Below are 14241 nucleotides of genomic sequence, written 5' to 3'. Positions count from 1 at the left end.
GGGGGGGGGGGGGGCCTTAATCCCAGAACTCTGAGATCAGGACCTCAGCCTAAACCAAGAGTCGGTCGCTTAAACCAACTGAGCTCCCCAGGCGCCCCCAGAAGGATTTCTAAAGTCAATGTTCAGCTAGCTCAGCAACCAACTCACAAGGTCATGAGAGTCCCTCAGGTTCAAAACAAATACGGTTTCTACCTTCAGAGAAGGTGGTAGGAGAAAATAAATTTCATAAGTACATTTATAAATGATTTTAATTTCTGCACAAGAATTTTCTTAATTTTGAAAATATGATTAATAATGTATACGGTATGTCAATAACATTATTTCAGAGTGTCCAGAGGGCTTTCACATGTTTATTTCTATTTGCCCTGCTATCTGCCTTCACAGGGACACCGTTCCCCATTTTAGCACAGGGAAAAGTGAAACGGACCTTTCTGAGATCAAGTTAGTGGCAGAGGCGAACCCTAAAAACTCGAAACCTCGGCCTTATCCAGTGGTTCAGTTCACTCTAGCAAACCTTTACCAAGGGCTAAATATTTACAGAGCTCTTTAAAATACCCGTGGGGGCGGGGGTGCCTAGGTGGCTCAGTGTTTTAAAGCCTCTGTCATCGGCTCGGGTCATGGTCCCAGGGTCCTGGGATTGGGTCCTGGGATTGGGTCCTGGGATTTGGTTCTGGAATCAGGTCCCGCATCGGGCTCTCTGCTCAGCGAGGAGCCTGCTTCCCCCTCTCTCTGCCTGCCTCTCTGCCTACTTGTGATCTCTGTCAGATAAATAAAAAAAATTTAAAAAAATTTTGTAAATACCCATGGGGTGTGTAGGCATGAATGAGGACATTACTGTTTCCCTTCAAGGAGCTTTCAATCTAATCAAGTAAAAGAATAAAGAGAAGGATGCGTTAGTCAGAGCAGTAGAAGTAAGTGCTACAAAAGTACAGGGAGGAAGAGGTTACTCCTGGTTGGGGTGAGGGGAGAGGAGACCAATTTCAGGCAGGAGGTGGCATTTTGAGTCAGATCCTAAAAGCTAGGTCAGATTTCAATGAGCAGAGGTGAGGGGAGGGGTATTCTATTCTGAGTGAGTGAATGCATTCCCAGAATGACCAGTAGTCTCATTTGGCTAGACTCTGTGGGGTACACAGAGGGAAGCTGGTGAGATCTGGCTGTAAAGATAGACTGGAGTCAGATCATAAAAGGGCTTTAATGCCAGGTATTTGGACTTTATTCCATAGTCAGTGGGAAACCAGTACAGATTTTTGAACGGAAATTCACGATCAGAGTTATGTTTTATGATACCACTGTAAATCTTGTAAAATGGGGGGAGAAAAAAAACACACACAAAACCTCGAAGGGAAAGGGTCTTGCCCCAAATCAGCCCGAATCAAGAAGAAACTAAGAAATTAGACTCCAGAGTCTTTCTGTAACCAGTACAGCTTCATTGCACATGAAATAACTACAGAGATATTTGCATATAATTTGTATAAGATAAATAAACCCCATAGCCTATTCAGCAATTTGCAAATTGAATTTGACTCCTGCAACCATTCTGCATTCCTTCTCAGTTTCCCACTATCCTCCTTAACAAAGCTCAGGGTACTTTATGGGGAGAACTATCAGGTCCCCAGTGGGAGACTGGAGGAAAGGTGGGGTTACCAAACAACTCAGATTCCACCTGCCCAGCTCCAAAATTATGCCCAAGGCAGGACTGCCTGCAAACAAATGAGGCTTACACCACAGAAAAGAGCAGGCTCCAGAGTGTTTTTCTCCTTGCAGATGGCACCAAGATAGCAGCACAGAAGGTGAAAACTGGTAGTGAATGGCATTTAGAGACAAGATCTGCAAGGCCTGGGCCTGATAAAGCTTTTGCATGAAATTCAAGTGCGGGGTACAGAAAATAAACATTTCCATTTGAAAGAGCAGTCTTGGTATTAGTCTGAACTGGGCAGCCTTTAGACGGACGGCAAGGCTTTCCAGTTCCCCACAGAATGAATGCCACACCTGGAAAGCAGGCCCTCTGCTCACCTTGTTCAGAGTACTATTTCGAGATCTGTACCAATCTTTCTCTTCCCTGCCCCGTGTAGAAATACTGTACCCTCCAAAAGGGCGAGTTTTACATCTGTCAACAGGCTCTTCCAGGAAAAGAAGTCACAGAAAGGCAGACCCACTGGTTTGGTTGGGGATGGTGGGGGCAAGGAAGAGGGATGTGGTGGTGGGTTTTTGTCTCATTATTCCCCTCATGAGCCTTGGGCCTCCGTATTTTTTCTAGCACCAGCTGGTATCTCCCATATCTCCCTTTTCCTCTTCTAACCCCGCTTAGGCCAATAATCCACTGTAGCATCGGGTCAGCCTTCACTTTCCCCAGCACTCAGTTACACTTGGTGAAGGCATCTTGGCCCTCGTTAGGGAACAAGCAACAACTAACAATGCCACAAATCCTGTCCCACTCCTCTTCCCTGTCACCCACCTTCCTGATTACTGCATCAGAGATGGGGCTGGGGTCACCATGAATAGAGTTTGGGAAGGGGTGTCAACAGTTAAACCCAATCGGCCAAACCGGGCCAGGCTGCTTTTAGTGCGTGAGTAGGATTAATTTGTTGCACCGATGTGATTTGGGGGTGGGGCATAGAGTTAAATGAGAGGAGGCAGAAAATGGAAAACTGGGGGTAAAGCCACAGAGAAACAGTCCTCTCTGAACCCCAACATACCCCACCCAGATTTGGGGACACTGTGACGGGGGTGTTTCTGTTACATAAAAATACTCAGCTGATAGTAAGCCCTCCTCTACTTTAGGACCCAGATTTGGTGTTTTCAAATTCTCAGTTTCATTCAGGCCCCTGAAATTTCCACTCCTGGGTGTCTCCTAAGGACAGAGTTGCTGAACAAAACCGGGCAATGTCCCCTCCCTCCCACACCTTCACCCTCACCTCCCCGAACAGTTCACATTGTCGGGAGATCAAACCACATGAGATCCACAATGACAAAAGGTGCAAAGAGGCTGCCAAAGGTATAACCCTATTCAGGGACAGCCACTGGAAGCCAAGAGCTAAGGTTCCTAGGTTAGGGCACTCAAGAGCTAAAGTCCCAGCTGGAGGAGACAAGAGGGGCCCAGGGAAGAATGTGAACTCTATGGGACATACACTCCTTTTTCTACTTCCTCAGCCTAGGGCTGTCACCTGTCACCCAGCTGTGGTGCTAAGCCCCTCCCGCCCCCCACACACACCAGAGAAAGACAGCAGATGTTGAATGTGAGCTGCAGGGAAAAACCAAAGCAAAGAGGAGGCAAAGGAAGAGGTGTTGAAAAAGAGTTACTATGAGAACTCCCATTTGGAAAAGTGTTCTAAGCCCTTTCCAGAACAAGGCAGAGCACGATCTAACTTCAGTGGTGAGATGTTTGTGGGAATTATGGTTTTACATTTAAGATCCAAATTCAGTTACGAGGGAAAATATAACCAAGACAAAAGGTCTTTAGGCTGGCAGGACCCTCACCTACACAGGCATTGCCAGTGTTCTTGACCCTATGAAGAAGTTTCTCGGCCTTCTGGAAAATAATTACGTTTTCCTTAGGGCTATGGTATCTGGGAGAACTGTACAAATATGTTCTTTTCTCCCCCACATAAATGTAACATGTGACTCCTCCTAGGAAGACAGGCAGAAGGCTTTTTTTCCAGTTTGGTCCATATCTAACCTTTAGATACAAGACTCCAGAAGACCCGAGTACAAGTCACGAAGGCACCAGCAAATGGAGATGTACATCTCTAGGCAACACGTGATTGAGAGAAGACTCTGCTATCCTGAAACGGAGGCCTCACCTTCTGCAGCCTCGCCACCTTCTCGTAGCATCCTTCCAGTTCCTGCCGCAAGTTCCGGTTCTCATCTGACAGGATCTCAACCATCTGCTGGGCTCGGGAAACGATGGCAAATGGGTCTGCTGGCATTGGCTGGTAGGAAGCGGAGGACTGCTGAGCCCGAGGCATAGCTGAATAGGGTTCGCCGGCCTGCTGCTGGTGATGGTGGTGGTGCTGCTGCTGAGGCTGACTCAGGCTGGGCTGAGGGAGCCGGTAATGATCGCTCTGGTGAGCTGGGGTCGGGAGGAAATGCTGCTGAGGCCTAGGCAGGTGAGCTGAGTGGTCTCCTTGGTTTGGGACCAAGGGGTGCTGGGCAGGAGACAATCTTGTGGCTGGTGGAGACTGCAACAAGGACAAGGAACCCCCAGACGTGAGGGAAGAAGTAGGACTGTGAGGCCGTGAGCTCCGGGCCGACAGTGGTAATGAGATGTCCTGAGCCGGCCTGGAAAACACGGTTTACACGCTCATGTTAAGCTTTCTCTTGTGGCACCGGGGGAGAAGAGCACGAGAAAGTGAGATGAGGGGGCTTCCGGGGCCTGCCCCCCGCCCCCAAGGAGACCTGCAAAATGAGGAGCAGGCAAGGTTAGACTCGGAAATCTCTGCAAAGAGCTCCATAGCCCTTTCCAGGCCTGACCCGTGAGTGACTGATGGAGGTGTGATCCCACGGAGGATGGAACCAGGTGACCTCCAGGGTCACTTGGTGAAAATCTGAGTGACATACATGAGTCTTCCAGAAGGTAATTTTCACATCATTATTTTAAACAAAACCTCTGACATTCTGTATGTGGTCAGCACATGTAAAGGGTCAAATTCAGAAAATGTGTTCCACTTGCCCACAAGGAAATGACAAACTGCAGTCAAAATTAGTCCTCTTCTCACTATTGGCAACTCTCTTTCATAATTCATATATTCACAGAAAATTACTTGAGGATGTCTAGGTCCTTATTATGTTAGAGACACCAAATAATTATTGTGGATTACACTTAATAATTGAATAAGGTCTATTAGCAGTGATGATACCAAGAATTGGAGAGGATTTACAGGCAACACTGTCATACTATTTTTGATGACCTGACCACAAAATGTAAGTACTGGAAATGCCTTCAAGAAATAATTTAACCCACTGTCACTGGACAAACGAGGAAGTTGAAGTCCAAGAGAGAGGAAGCAATCTGTCAGATATTACAGAATGACTTATTGGTAGTGCCAGGGTAGTGCCCTAAACCCAAATTCCATTTTTCTGCTCCTTCCACTACCATAATACATTGACTTCCACACAATGATGTTCAGATCCCCAATCGATTTCTTATAGAAAGTTCCAGAAAGAGAACTTCACGTACATTGTTTAATGTGGCTCTCCCATTTTTGTACCTACTACTGGACTGTTAGCCAGCCATTAAGGGAAATAAGGACAGTATGTAAATGGATCACTTTCACCATCTCCACCATCAGCAAGAATATTTGGAAGTATACACTGAAGACTAAAAGCTTGTTCATCCCCCCAGCCCATGCCCAACTAACCTCATATACTCCCACATCCTGTGGATGCTTGTCCTACAGTTGATATTTCTCAATCCAGGGAAGACAGATGGCTAAGAGCATGGGATTTGGATCCCAATAGAATTTTGAGACCTTTTCTACTGCCTACGGGCTGTGTAACCTTGCTCATGTTACTTAATCTGCATGAGCCTGTTTTGTTCCTGAGGTCACCGATGAATTACAAAAATACTGGGCTCCTCTCATTTTTAAGCTCTACAGGAATTACAAAGAGTCCCTTATCTATCTTCCAGTAAGATAGGTTGACCCTGTTAGGGATTTTACTTATGGGATATTCATTTAATCTTTGCACTACATTGCACAGAATTCATGGTGGAACTGGGACAAATCACTAGGCACAATTAACTTTTAACTGGCATTCCAGAAGCTAAAGCACATCCCTCCCACATACATCTCAGTTATCATTATTGTTCACATATCTATCCCAACAAGAGATCCTCACTGTAAGGATGCAAAGTCATTTTTTTATAGCTGCAAAGTCATTCCAAACACTTGCTGATGGCTACCCAATAACCCAGATGCTTGCCAGAGCCCTCAAATGTTCTCAAGCCCTCAGTTCTGTATCTCAGTCCCAGGGATGCCTCTGTCGTACTCCTATTCTTACAATTCCATATACACAACATTATCAATAATTGCTGAATACTGAAGAGGGCATGCAACCTTTTTGTGGACAGAAGAATTTACACGATTCCCATTATTACACCTGGAAAGTTGCTACTGTATATTACCTTTCTTTGGAAATGTTCAAAACACTTGTCCAATCAAAAGCCTAGGAGCTACTTATATATTTATTTGGGGAAGTCTTAACCCATTTTCTGTACCGTGGATCTTCAGTTTCCTTAGGGGTCAAATGGACGCCGTGCTCTCTCTCTTCTTTGAGTAAGAACTGTTATAATTTTTATATATCCCTAGAGTTAAAATATTATGTACTGGATTTGTTAAGGCTTTTGGATCTCTTGGGCAGAAGAGAGGGGCTTAAATTTCATATTCTCCAATCCAGCTCTGAAAATTAAAGGGAAAAATGGCCAAATTAATCTTCATCCTTGTTGTCAGGATTTGGAAATCCCGGGCCTGGGAGGTATTCTCTTTTAAAGACTGAATGCCCAGTTCCGAAATGTGCTTCCTCCCCTCAGCTCCTCTGGGCCCCATCAGCAGTCCAGCCTCTCTCTCAAACAGACTGGCCACTGGCCTCCCTCCTGCCTGGAGGCTGATAGGCCCTTCCATGCCCTGGACAGTACATGGCCTCCCAGGGGCCTCAGGAAGGAGGAGACCACAAGGTCTCCAGGAAGAGGTCTCTGGAGTCAGATAAGCTCAGGACAGCAGTGGCTCTGGCCATGACTCTGAGCTCTACTTAGAGATAAGAGAGACAAGGTAGCTGCCCCTCTTGGGCTCCCCAGCCTGGGAAAGAAAGCAGATTTCAGCGCACTATGATGTTGGGAAAACCAAGGCAGTCCGTCCCTGGCAGGTTTGCAAACATGAAGCAAGGCTTGGGCAGTCACAAAAGGAGAGAAAGCCCTCCAGCCAACCAGCTCCATCTGGGCTCCAGCATCCACCCACCACAAAAAAAGCAGGACTGTATTAACACTCCTGTGAAGTTCCCCCTGAGAGGAGGGAACTGAGGCATGACAGGGATGAAGAAGAGGGTGGGGGGCGGATGTCAGAAGAAGCAAAAGTACATTCAAGATGAAATAATAAGAGTAATAGTAAGGACAGTAATAACACAGGTGGCAGCTGGGTGAGTGGCGCGCTCACCAAGTGCTTCAAGGGCACCGCAGTGTGAATCGCTTCCCGCTGACATATTAACCAGGAACAACAAGTTGCCAGCAGACAATAGAATCACGTGATTCCCCGTAGAAGCCCTGACCTGCCTCCGGGCCCTTCCCTCCCTTCATCCAGCTCCTTCCCAGGACAACCTGGGCCCCTGGGGCTGGGTGAAAAAGGGGAGGACAGGGCCTAAACGCGGGGCACAGACCGAAGACCAAAATCAGCATCCTTCCCCAAAGCGGGGGAGGGAGGGACTCCCTCCGGAAGACGGCCTGTGAGGACACAAAGGGAAAGCAAAAGCCGGTCCTTGGAGCTGACACAGCACCTTCCACCCTGCCACCTCACTGGGAGCCCCTGCCTTCCTCAGTTACACACACCCCCCGCCCCCTCCCCACACCCCTACACCCCACACAATCCTGGCCCACACGTGTGCAAACCCACACATGCACACTCTCACCAGAGCAGGTGCCACCAACAGCCTGGAACCCAATTTATTCTCCCCACAGAAACTGCCTTTCCCAGGCTCTGTGACCGTGAATCTGTGAATCCTGGAGAGGGCTGCAAATTCTTGATTGTTTCTCTTGCACAACGAGCTCGGCTCTGAACTACAGAGTTAGGTCACCCTCAGATTCCACTAAGCAAGGATTTCAAGAAACCTCAGATCTGGGCATGATTTCAACAACTGAAAGGAAGTGGCTGCTTTACAAACAGAAAGGTTTTAATTTTTAAAAGCAGTTGATAAATGTGTAAACCCCAGATGCAGAAAAGGCTCAGCACTTAGAAAGACAAAGCTTCAGAAATTTTTTTAATTCTTCAGATGGCTTGGCCTTGTTTCCCATCTGGAGTTCTGGGCATTCGGGACATTTATTTTTCAAGTGGGGAGGAGAGCACAGGGAAGATGAAGTAATAAAAAAAATTGTTTATAACATTTTGTTAATTCTAACAGCCAATCTCTAGCCTTTCACTGCACCTCTAAAAGCAAACAAAGGTTTTCTGAACAGCAATTTGTTCAAAGAGTTTGCTGTGCATTCTTGATCTGTAATTTATGGATTAAGAACTAAGAATTTCATCGTCTAATTGATGTTAGCGGCAGTTACTTGGAAAGGTACTCACAAAGTGTCTAGCAAGTTGGTTCAAGGAAATAAAGGAGGAAAAATGTGTCACCACCTAAAAGCAGTCCATTTCTGGAAAGCGGTTCAACTACTTCCCCTTACCAGTAATTTGTCAATAGGTGCCACTCCCTCACCCCAGGTCCTAAAGAAATTTTATTGCCAGAATTTGTCTGATGCAGACCCAAACTTCACACAGAGCATCTTCTGATGAGGGCCATTTTAGGTCTGATTATTCACCAAGCATATCAAATACCCTGTTCCTCTCCTATAGAGGGAGAAAAAAACTACAGAGCTAACCTGTGTATTAAAATTCTGCTCAAGAGAGGGGAATCAGCATGGGCTCTACTGCTTCTGGGGATAGGGAGAGAGCTCCACAGATAACATCAGAGGGAAGAGAAGCTACAAGTATCTTCCTATAAAATATACGCAGCTAAATTTCTCTGGTGGCTTAATCAGTAAGGGAAGAAAAAAAAATCTCTTTGGGCTCCTTATTATTTATTTAGGCAGATCAAAGGGCTTTTCCATCTAGCTTCAAACACTGTGGGAGTCATTTCAGATCACAAACAATACTGGTGAATGAGTTCTGAAAATAGCTTTCCTGGGAAGGCGGGCCTTGCACTAAGCGGGGCTTTGGATTCTGCTCCACACCCCAGCCAACATACTCCCCCTCCCACAAGGCAACAGACGTCAGTCCATCCACATAAGGGACAGAGTCCCACAGACTCTTCCATGCTGAAGGGAAGAGCAAAACAAAAATCCCCAGCTTCATTGACATTTTACTGGCTTGGATGGGTTTCCACTAAGCTAAGCAGTCCAACTGACGAACCCCTCCCTGGGTCTTCCGTTTCATGGGGCAGATGGGAATCGGGTTCTTGCTCTCATTTAAACGGGAAGGGCCCTGTCTGTTACCCCATATCCTGTTCTAAGACACTTATCAGAACTAGGGGCGCCTGGGTGGCTCAGTGGGTTAAGCCGCTGCCTTCGGCTCAGGTCATGATCTCAGGGTCCTGGGATCGAGTCCCGCATCGGGCTCTCTGCTTGGCAGGGAGCCTGCTTCCCTCTCTCTCTGCCTGCCTCTCTGCCTACTTGTGATCTCTCTCTGTCAAATAAAAAAAAAAAGACACTCATCAGAACTTAGGCTCCTGCCCTTTGAAAGCTGTACATTAGGGGTTGAAAAAGGTTAGGATATCAACCTGGGTTAAGAAGAAAAAAAGTCCTAAACTGGCCAAGTTATGGGTGGAGCCCAAAGTGAATTGCTTCTAGCTATAAAACAGAACCCGGAGGGGGAAAAAAAAATGAAATAACAGGAAATGCTAGGTGCATTCTCTTACCTTCACCCTAGTTGACCCCCTGACTGCCTTCTCTCCTGAGTCACCCAATGAACTTCAAGCCAAGCGGCTCTTTCCCAAGTAAGTGAGGAGATAGGAGGCGAAGAGTTAGACATCAAAGAGATCACAGGCCTAACCTGGGAAAGGGCCCCCCTAGGTCCAGGGACTTCAAACCTCACGGTCACCCATAATTGCCCATGGTAACAGGGCAGGAATGCCACGCAAAACTGCAATCATTGTTGGCCATGGTCAAAACCTCCCCCTCTGCCCCATATGCTGAACTCCTACCAATCAGAGACATGGCCCAAACAGTAACAAAAGAAACGACAAACAGAATCACGGCATCCTAAGGTCCGGTTGACACAGCGATGGGGGACAATGGGCCTCTGAATAATGCAAACGTACATCTAGGAATAACTGGACAATATGAAACAGTCCTCCTGAACTAATGACACGTGGTAAAGAAATCATGGGAATATGATTCTTTCCGCATTTTGGCAACTGACCAAAAGTTCTATGTGACATGATGTCACAAAAACGTTGACAGGCAACTAACAAACGCTCTAAGGAAGAAAGATGAAGCAGTCCAAAGTTCATGAACTGCAAGGACATCAAAGGCAAGTAACATTCTAAACCTGCACATATCCAGTTCCCCCCACAGTAATATCTAGGTGTTTGTTTAGTGTCCAAGAGAATCATAGGAATTCTGCAGAAAGATTCGTTCCTAAAAGGAAGTGATGAGAGTACTATGGAAGGGAGTAACTGAAAGCGATAGGTTATTCCAGATTGAAGTCCAATATAATTTGCTTCTGCTCCTCCAGGAAGGGCTTAACAACTCAGAAGAAGAGCCAACACTGACCCTTCCTTCACAATGCCAGGAGACAGGACAGCGTGTAGCTATAGAAATCAAAACTTGCGCTCCTGTTCATCCAATAGGCAGTTGGGGCCATGCTCAACCTATAAGGTCAAGAGAATGTTAATACAGCACTAATTATGGCTGAAGAGGCTAGAAATCCAGGCTGGCGGGAAATTTCCTAAGCCAGGGGCCAGCCATGCATTGCAGAGTTTGTTATACGAAACACCTGCCCATTCCTTCCCTTCAGATTCCCAACACACAGCAGAAGCTGGTTGGGGATGCCAGGAAATGACAGAAAGGGAACTCTCTTACCTGGCTGCTCCATACTCAGGGGGATGCTGATACCTCATCAGTTGCCCCTCTGTTCTCCCTGGCTGGTTCAGACGATGCTCACTATAGAAGTGCCCTGGCTCTTGGGGCTTGCACACTACAGATTGGGGTGGCATGCCCTTGAAGGGATACTCTGGTGGGGGACCTCGGTGTTCCATGCCCTTCAGGCTATGCTGGCTGGGAGGTGGCCCCTGGGCCTTGTAGAATTCACTGGAACTTGTGGGAGTCTTGTAGAGGTCACTGGGTTGTGGTGGGGAGAGGGGAGCGCTGGTAACAGGTGGATGGGCCTTAACTCCACTGGTGGCCAGTGACATCTGCATTAGTCGTTCACTCAAGGAGCGGACATGTCCTTGCTTAAGGTCTCTGAGTCCTTCATCCTGGTGCATCTTCCCAGGATTGAGTCGCTGAACTGATGGGCGTCCCTCGGTCCTCATCTTCTGGTTGGTGACTCCGGTGACATAGAAGGCAGCTCCAACACTGGCATGCTGTTGGCCCCGAAAGTACTGGGACTGGACCTTGGCTTCTTCATAGGTTGGGAGTTCTTCATTATTCTGCATTCTAGGGGAAAGCTGCTTCTCCATGATGATGTTTTCTGTCTGGATTTCCTGCCCCTGGGGTTCTTGTCGAGCAGCATGAGCCACAAGCTGTTGGTGGTGATCTTGGGGACTCAACACATCATTCTGAGGGCCTGGGTTCCCACTGCTACTGGGGAAAGGAGGGCCATTCCCTGTGGCTTGCTGGTGTATGGCAAGCAGGTTGCGATTCTCATTAGGATTGCCATAGCGAAGCTGCTCTTGTAGCAGACGCTGCAACACTGTGGTTCCTCCACTTGGCTGTTCTTCAGAATTTCTCATCTCTATTGCTTGTGGTGCCTTGTGAAGAGAGAGAGAAATTGGGCACCTGGGCTGCCCTTGACCTGGGAAGGGGAAACAGGAAGCTTAACACCCAGTTGATGGATAAATCATTTCTTCTAAAGGGGAAGAAAATGGTATTTGGGCGTGAGGATTCCACTCCAGAGACAAAGGAGAGAATTCAATTTAGAATTAATAGGTTAATTGTCTGGTGACTCCTGGCTCTAGCATTGATATGATGAGGAACATGGGGGCATAAGACCTCACTGTTTCCTCTTTCGCTTTTAGCACGGTTTAAATATACAATCTTGACTTAACTTCTAAGAGAATTGGGGAGACCTGGAGCAGTCAGGTAGGGTGACCAGAGAGGGCAATTTTCCTAGGTCCTTACTCAGAAAGTTCACCTCTCTGTATTCTATTTAAATGAAAAATCCAACTCTTAAGGCCGTGACACTGGGGACAGGCCAGTAGGGAGAATTTACCCCACAGGCAGGATCTGTAAAGCAGGTCATCATGTGAAGGGAGCTACAAAATGCCAAATAATAACTAAAATAAATAAGAGGTGAAGAGAGCTTGGCTTGCACTTAGGGGAAATGATCCCCACTTGATGCAAATCATTTTCTCTGATCTCATAAAACTCTGAAAGATAGCCTTTTTTAAAAAAATCCTTTTTGTATTGTCCATTTTGGATTCTCTTTGGCTTAATAAGAGAAGGGCTTGAGATAACTGCTACTGACAAAGTTTCTCTTTCAGCCATCCAGGAATAATCATTGAGTTTTGGGGGTTTTTTTGTGAGGTTTTTTGCTGTTGTTCTTGGCTAGGAGGAGCTTAAATGGAAAGCCCTCTTTCATTTGAAGTGTGCCTCTGACAGCATTTAGAAATTGAAAAATAAAAAGGTCACCCTTCTAGAAAGGGTCCGATTACCGTATCCCTCCCCCTCCACCACCACCACCACTAATTCTTCTTAAAGAAGAAATATGGGTTGAGTGAAACAGGTGTCGGTGGTAAGACAACTCAAGATTCAAATTCTAATCATGATGGTGGATTTACAGTGTAACCTAAGCAACTGATTTCTATTATCTTGTCTTCGATTTTCCCGCCCGAGAAATTAGTCGTAGATGACCCCTCTCTCCTTCTCTTTCTCTTTCTCTCTGCATGGTATAGGACACACAAATTCATCAGAGGCTCATAAAATCTTTGGACAGAATCTGTCATGTGAAGTATTTCAATTCAGTATTCATGTTCAGTAATAAAAGTTTTACTCTAAGGATCTTAAGCGGTGTTGGAGCATGGGCATAATGTCACAGAAAAAGTCACAATAAAGGTCAACCTAGCCAGCCTCGGGTTCTTAGATGAGAATTCTGGAATCCTGGCTCCCAGGCTCTGATTTCTATGATAGTGAACAGCCTCCAATCTCTCTGAAACATGACCCCTTTCCTTTAGTAGTGTAGGGAATGGCCAGAAGATGTATATGGTAGATAGCAAAAGGTCATCTTCTCTTCTTTTTTGCACTTCTTGCATGATTACTGCTACCTGGTCTCAAATTGTTCTAGGGACAAGTTGACCCCACAGTTAACCTTCCAAAGGCCCTTTTTAAATCCCATTCATCATATTCTCTGAAGAAGGGTGCACCAAAGGGCCAAGCAGCCTTGCCCTTTCCCTCCCTCCCAGTCACCATCTGGGACTCCTGTGTTTAAACTGTCAGACTGGGGTTTTCTGATAGGCTGACAAGCATAACATGTAAATGTCCTTTGGTGCCTTTAAACTGGGAAGATGACTACCAAGCTAACCTTCCTCTCTCAAGAAAATGGGAATGGGAGCCTGTATGATTGAATCACAATCACTTGCAAACCCATCCTACAAGGCAGGGAAACCCTGACATTGAGCGGCCCAGGACCCTGAAAGTACACCACCCCCTCCCAGTCCACACCCGCCCCACCCTGCACACACACAGGCTCACGCACATGCACAGGAGCACACAAAGGCACGTGCGTGCACTCACACACACACACACTCACACACACGAATGATCCATACCTATTTCTGCTTTCTTTTAGGCTTAAAGCCTTGATCAGGATAGGGAATTCTTGCTTATGAGCAGCTCCAGAAACCGCAACGGCAGATTCCCTCTCCCCTAACACTCAGGTTCAGGGTAAGCGCCGCCAAGAGTCCAACCACTGGTCACTCTGAAATGTTCAGGAGGGGGAGGGAGGGAGAAATAAAAACGTCGTTTCTATTTTGCCACCAACGGCCAACAGTTCACCAAACCAGTCTTTCCAAGGGAATGACTTCTCCCGTGTGTTTGCCTTTTACGTGAGTGGCAGAATCCATTTCCATTAGGACAAAAAGAAACCTCACTACCAGCAGCATTGTTCAGGAGGTCACCCAGTTTCCAGAGGATGGAAACGTTCAGGTCTGGGACCAGAAAAGATTGCTCTGTTCTAGCCTCGCAGCCCCCAAATGCTGCTACTTCCACTCTGAGTTGAAATGGGGGATGATGACAAAAGACATAACCAACGTCACCTGTAGGGTGCGACCTTGAAACTGCCACCAGTAGCAGGGCACATGAGTCAGGCTCACTTCCCACATCCTGGGAGGGAAGGCCAG

General features: G+C 46.8%; 1 protein-coding gene across 2 annotated transcripts in view; it reads right to left on the bottom strand.

Annotated features, from left to right (window-relative positions):
* The window catches only part of LOC111160979 (angiomotin), a 62018-nt gene that overhangs the window by 33848 nt on the left and 13929 nt on the right, over positions 1–14241 (bottom strand). The window contains exons 3-5 of one of the 2 annotated variants that reach the window (XM_022524395.1): positions 13672–13820; positions 10766–11699; positions 3801–4278 (exon numbers count right to left, since the gene is read on the bottom strand). In XM_022524395.1, coding sequence (XP_022380103.1) covers positions 3801–4278; positions 10766–11637 — 1350 coding nt within the window. In that variant the 5' untranslated portion in view covers positions 11638–11699; positions 13672–13820. Of the gene's footprint in view, positions 1–3800; positions 4279–10765; positions 11700–13671; positions 13821–14241 lie in introns of those variants that run through there. The other variant, XM_022524396.1, reaches the window with a different exon arrangement.

This window comes from Enhydra lutris, unplaced genomic scaffold (genome assembly GCF_002288905.1).
Source record: "Enhydra lutris kenyoni isolate GAN:26980312 unplaced genomic scaffold, ASM228890v2 scaffoldscaffold80, whole genome shotgun sequence".
Classification (NCBI taxonomy): Eukaryota; Metazoa; Chordata; class Mammalia; order Carnivora; family Mustelidae; genus Enhydra; species Enhydra lutris.
Note: the sequence above shows the minus strand (reverse complement) of the source record. Positions and strands in the feature narration are given on the sequence as shown.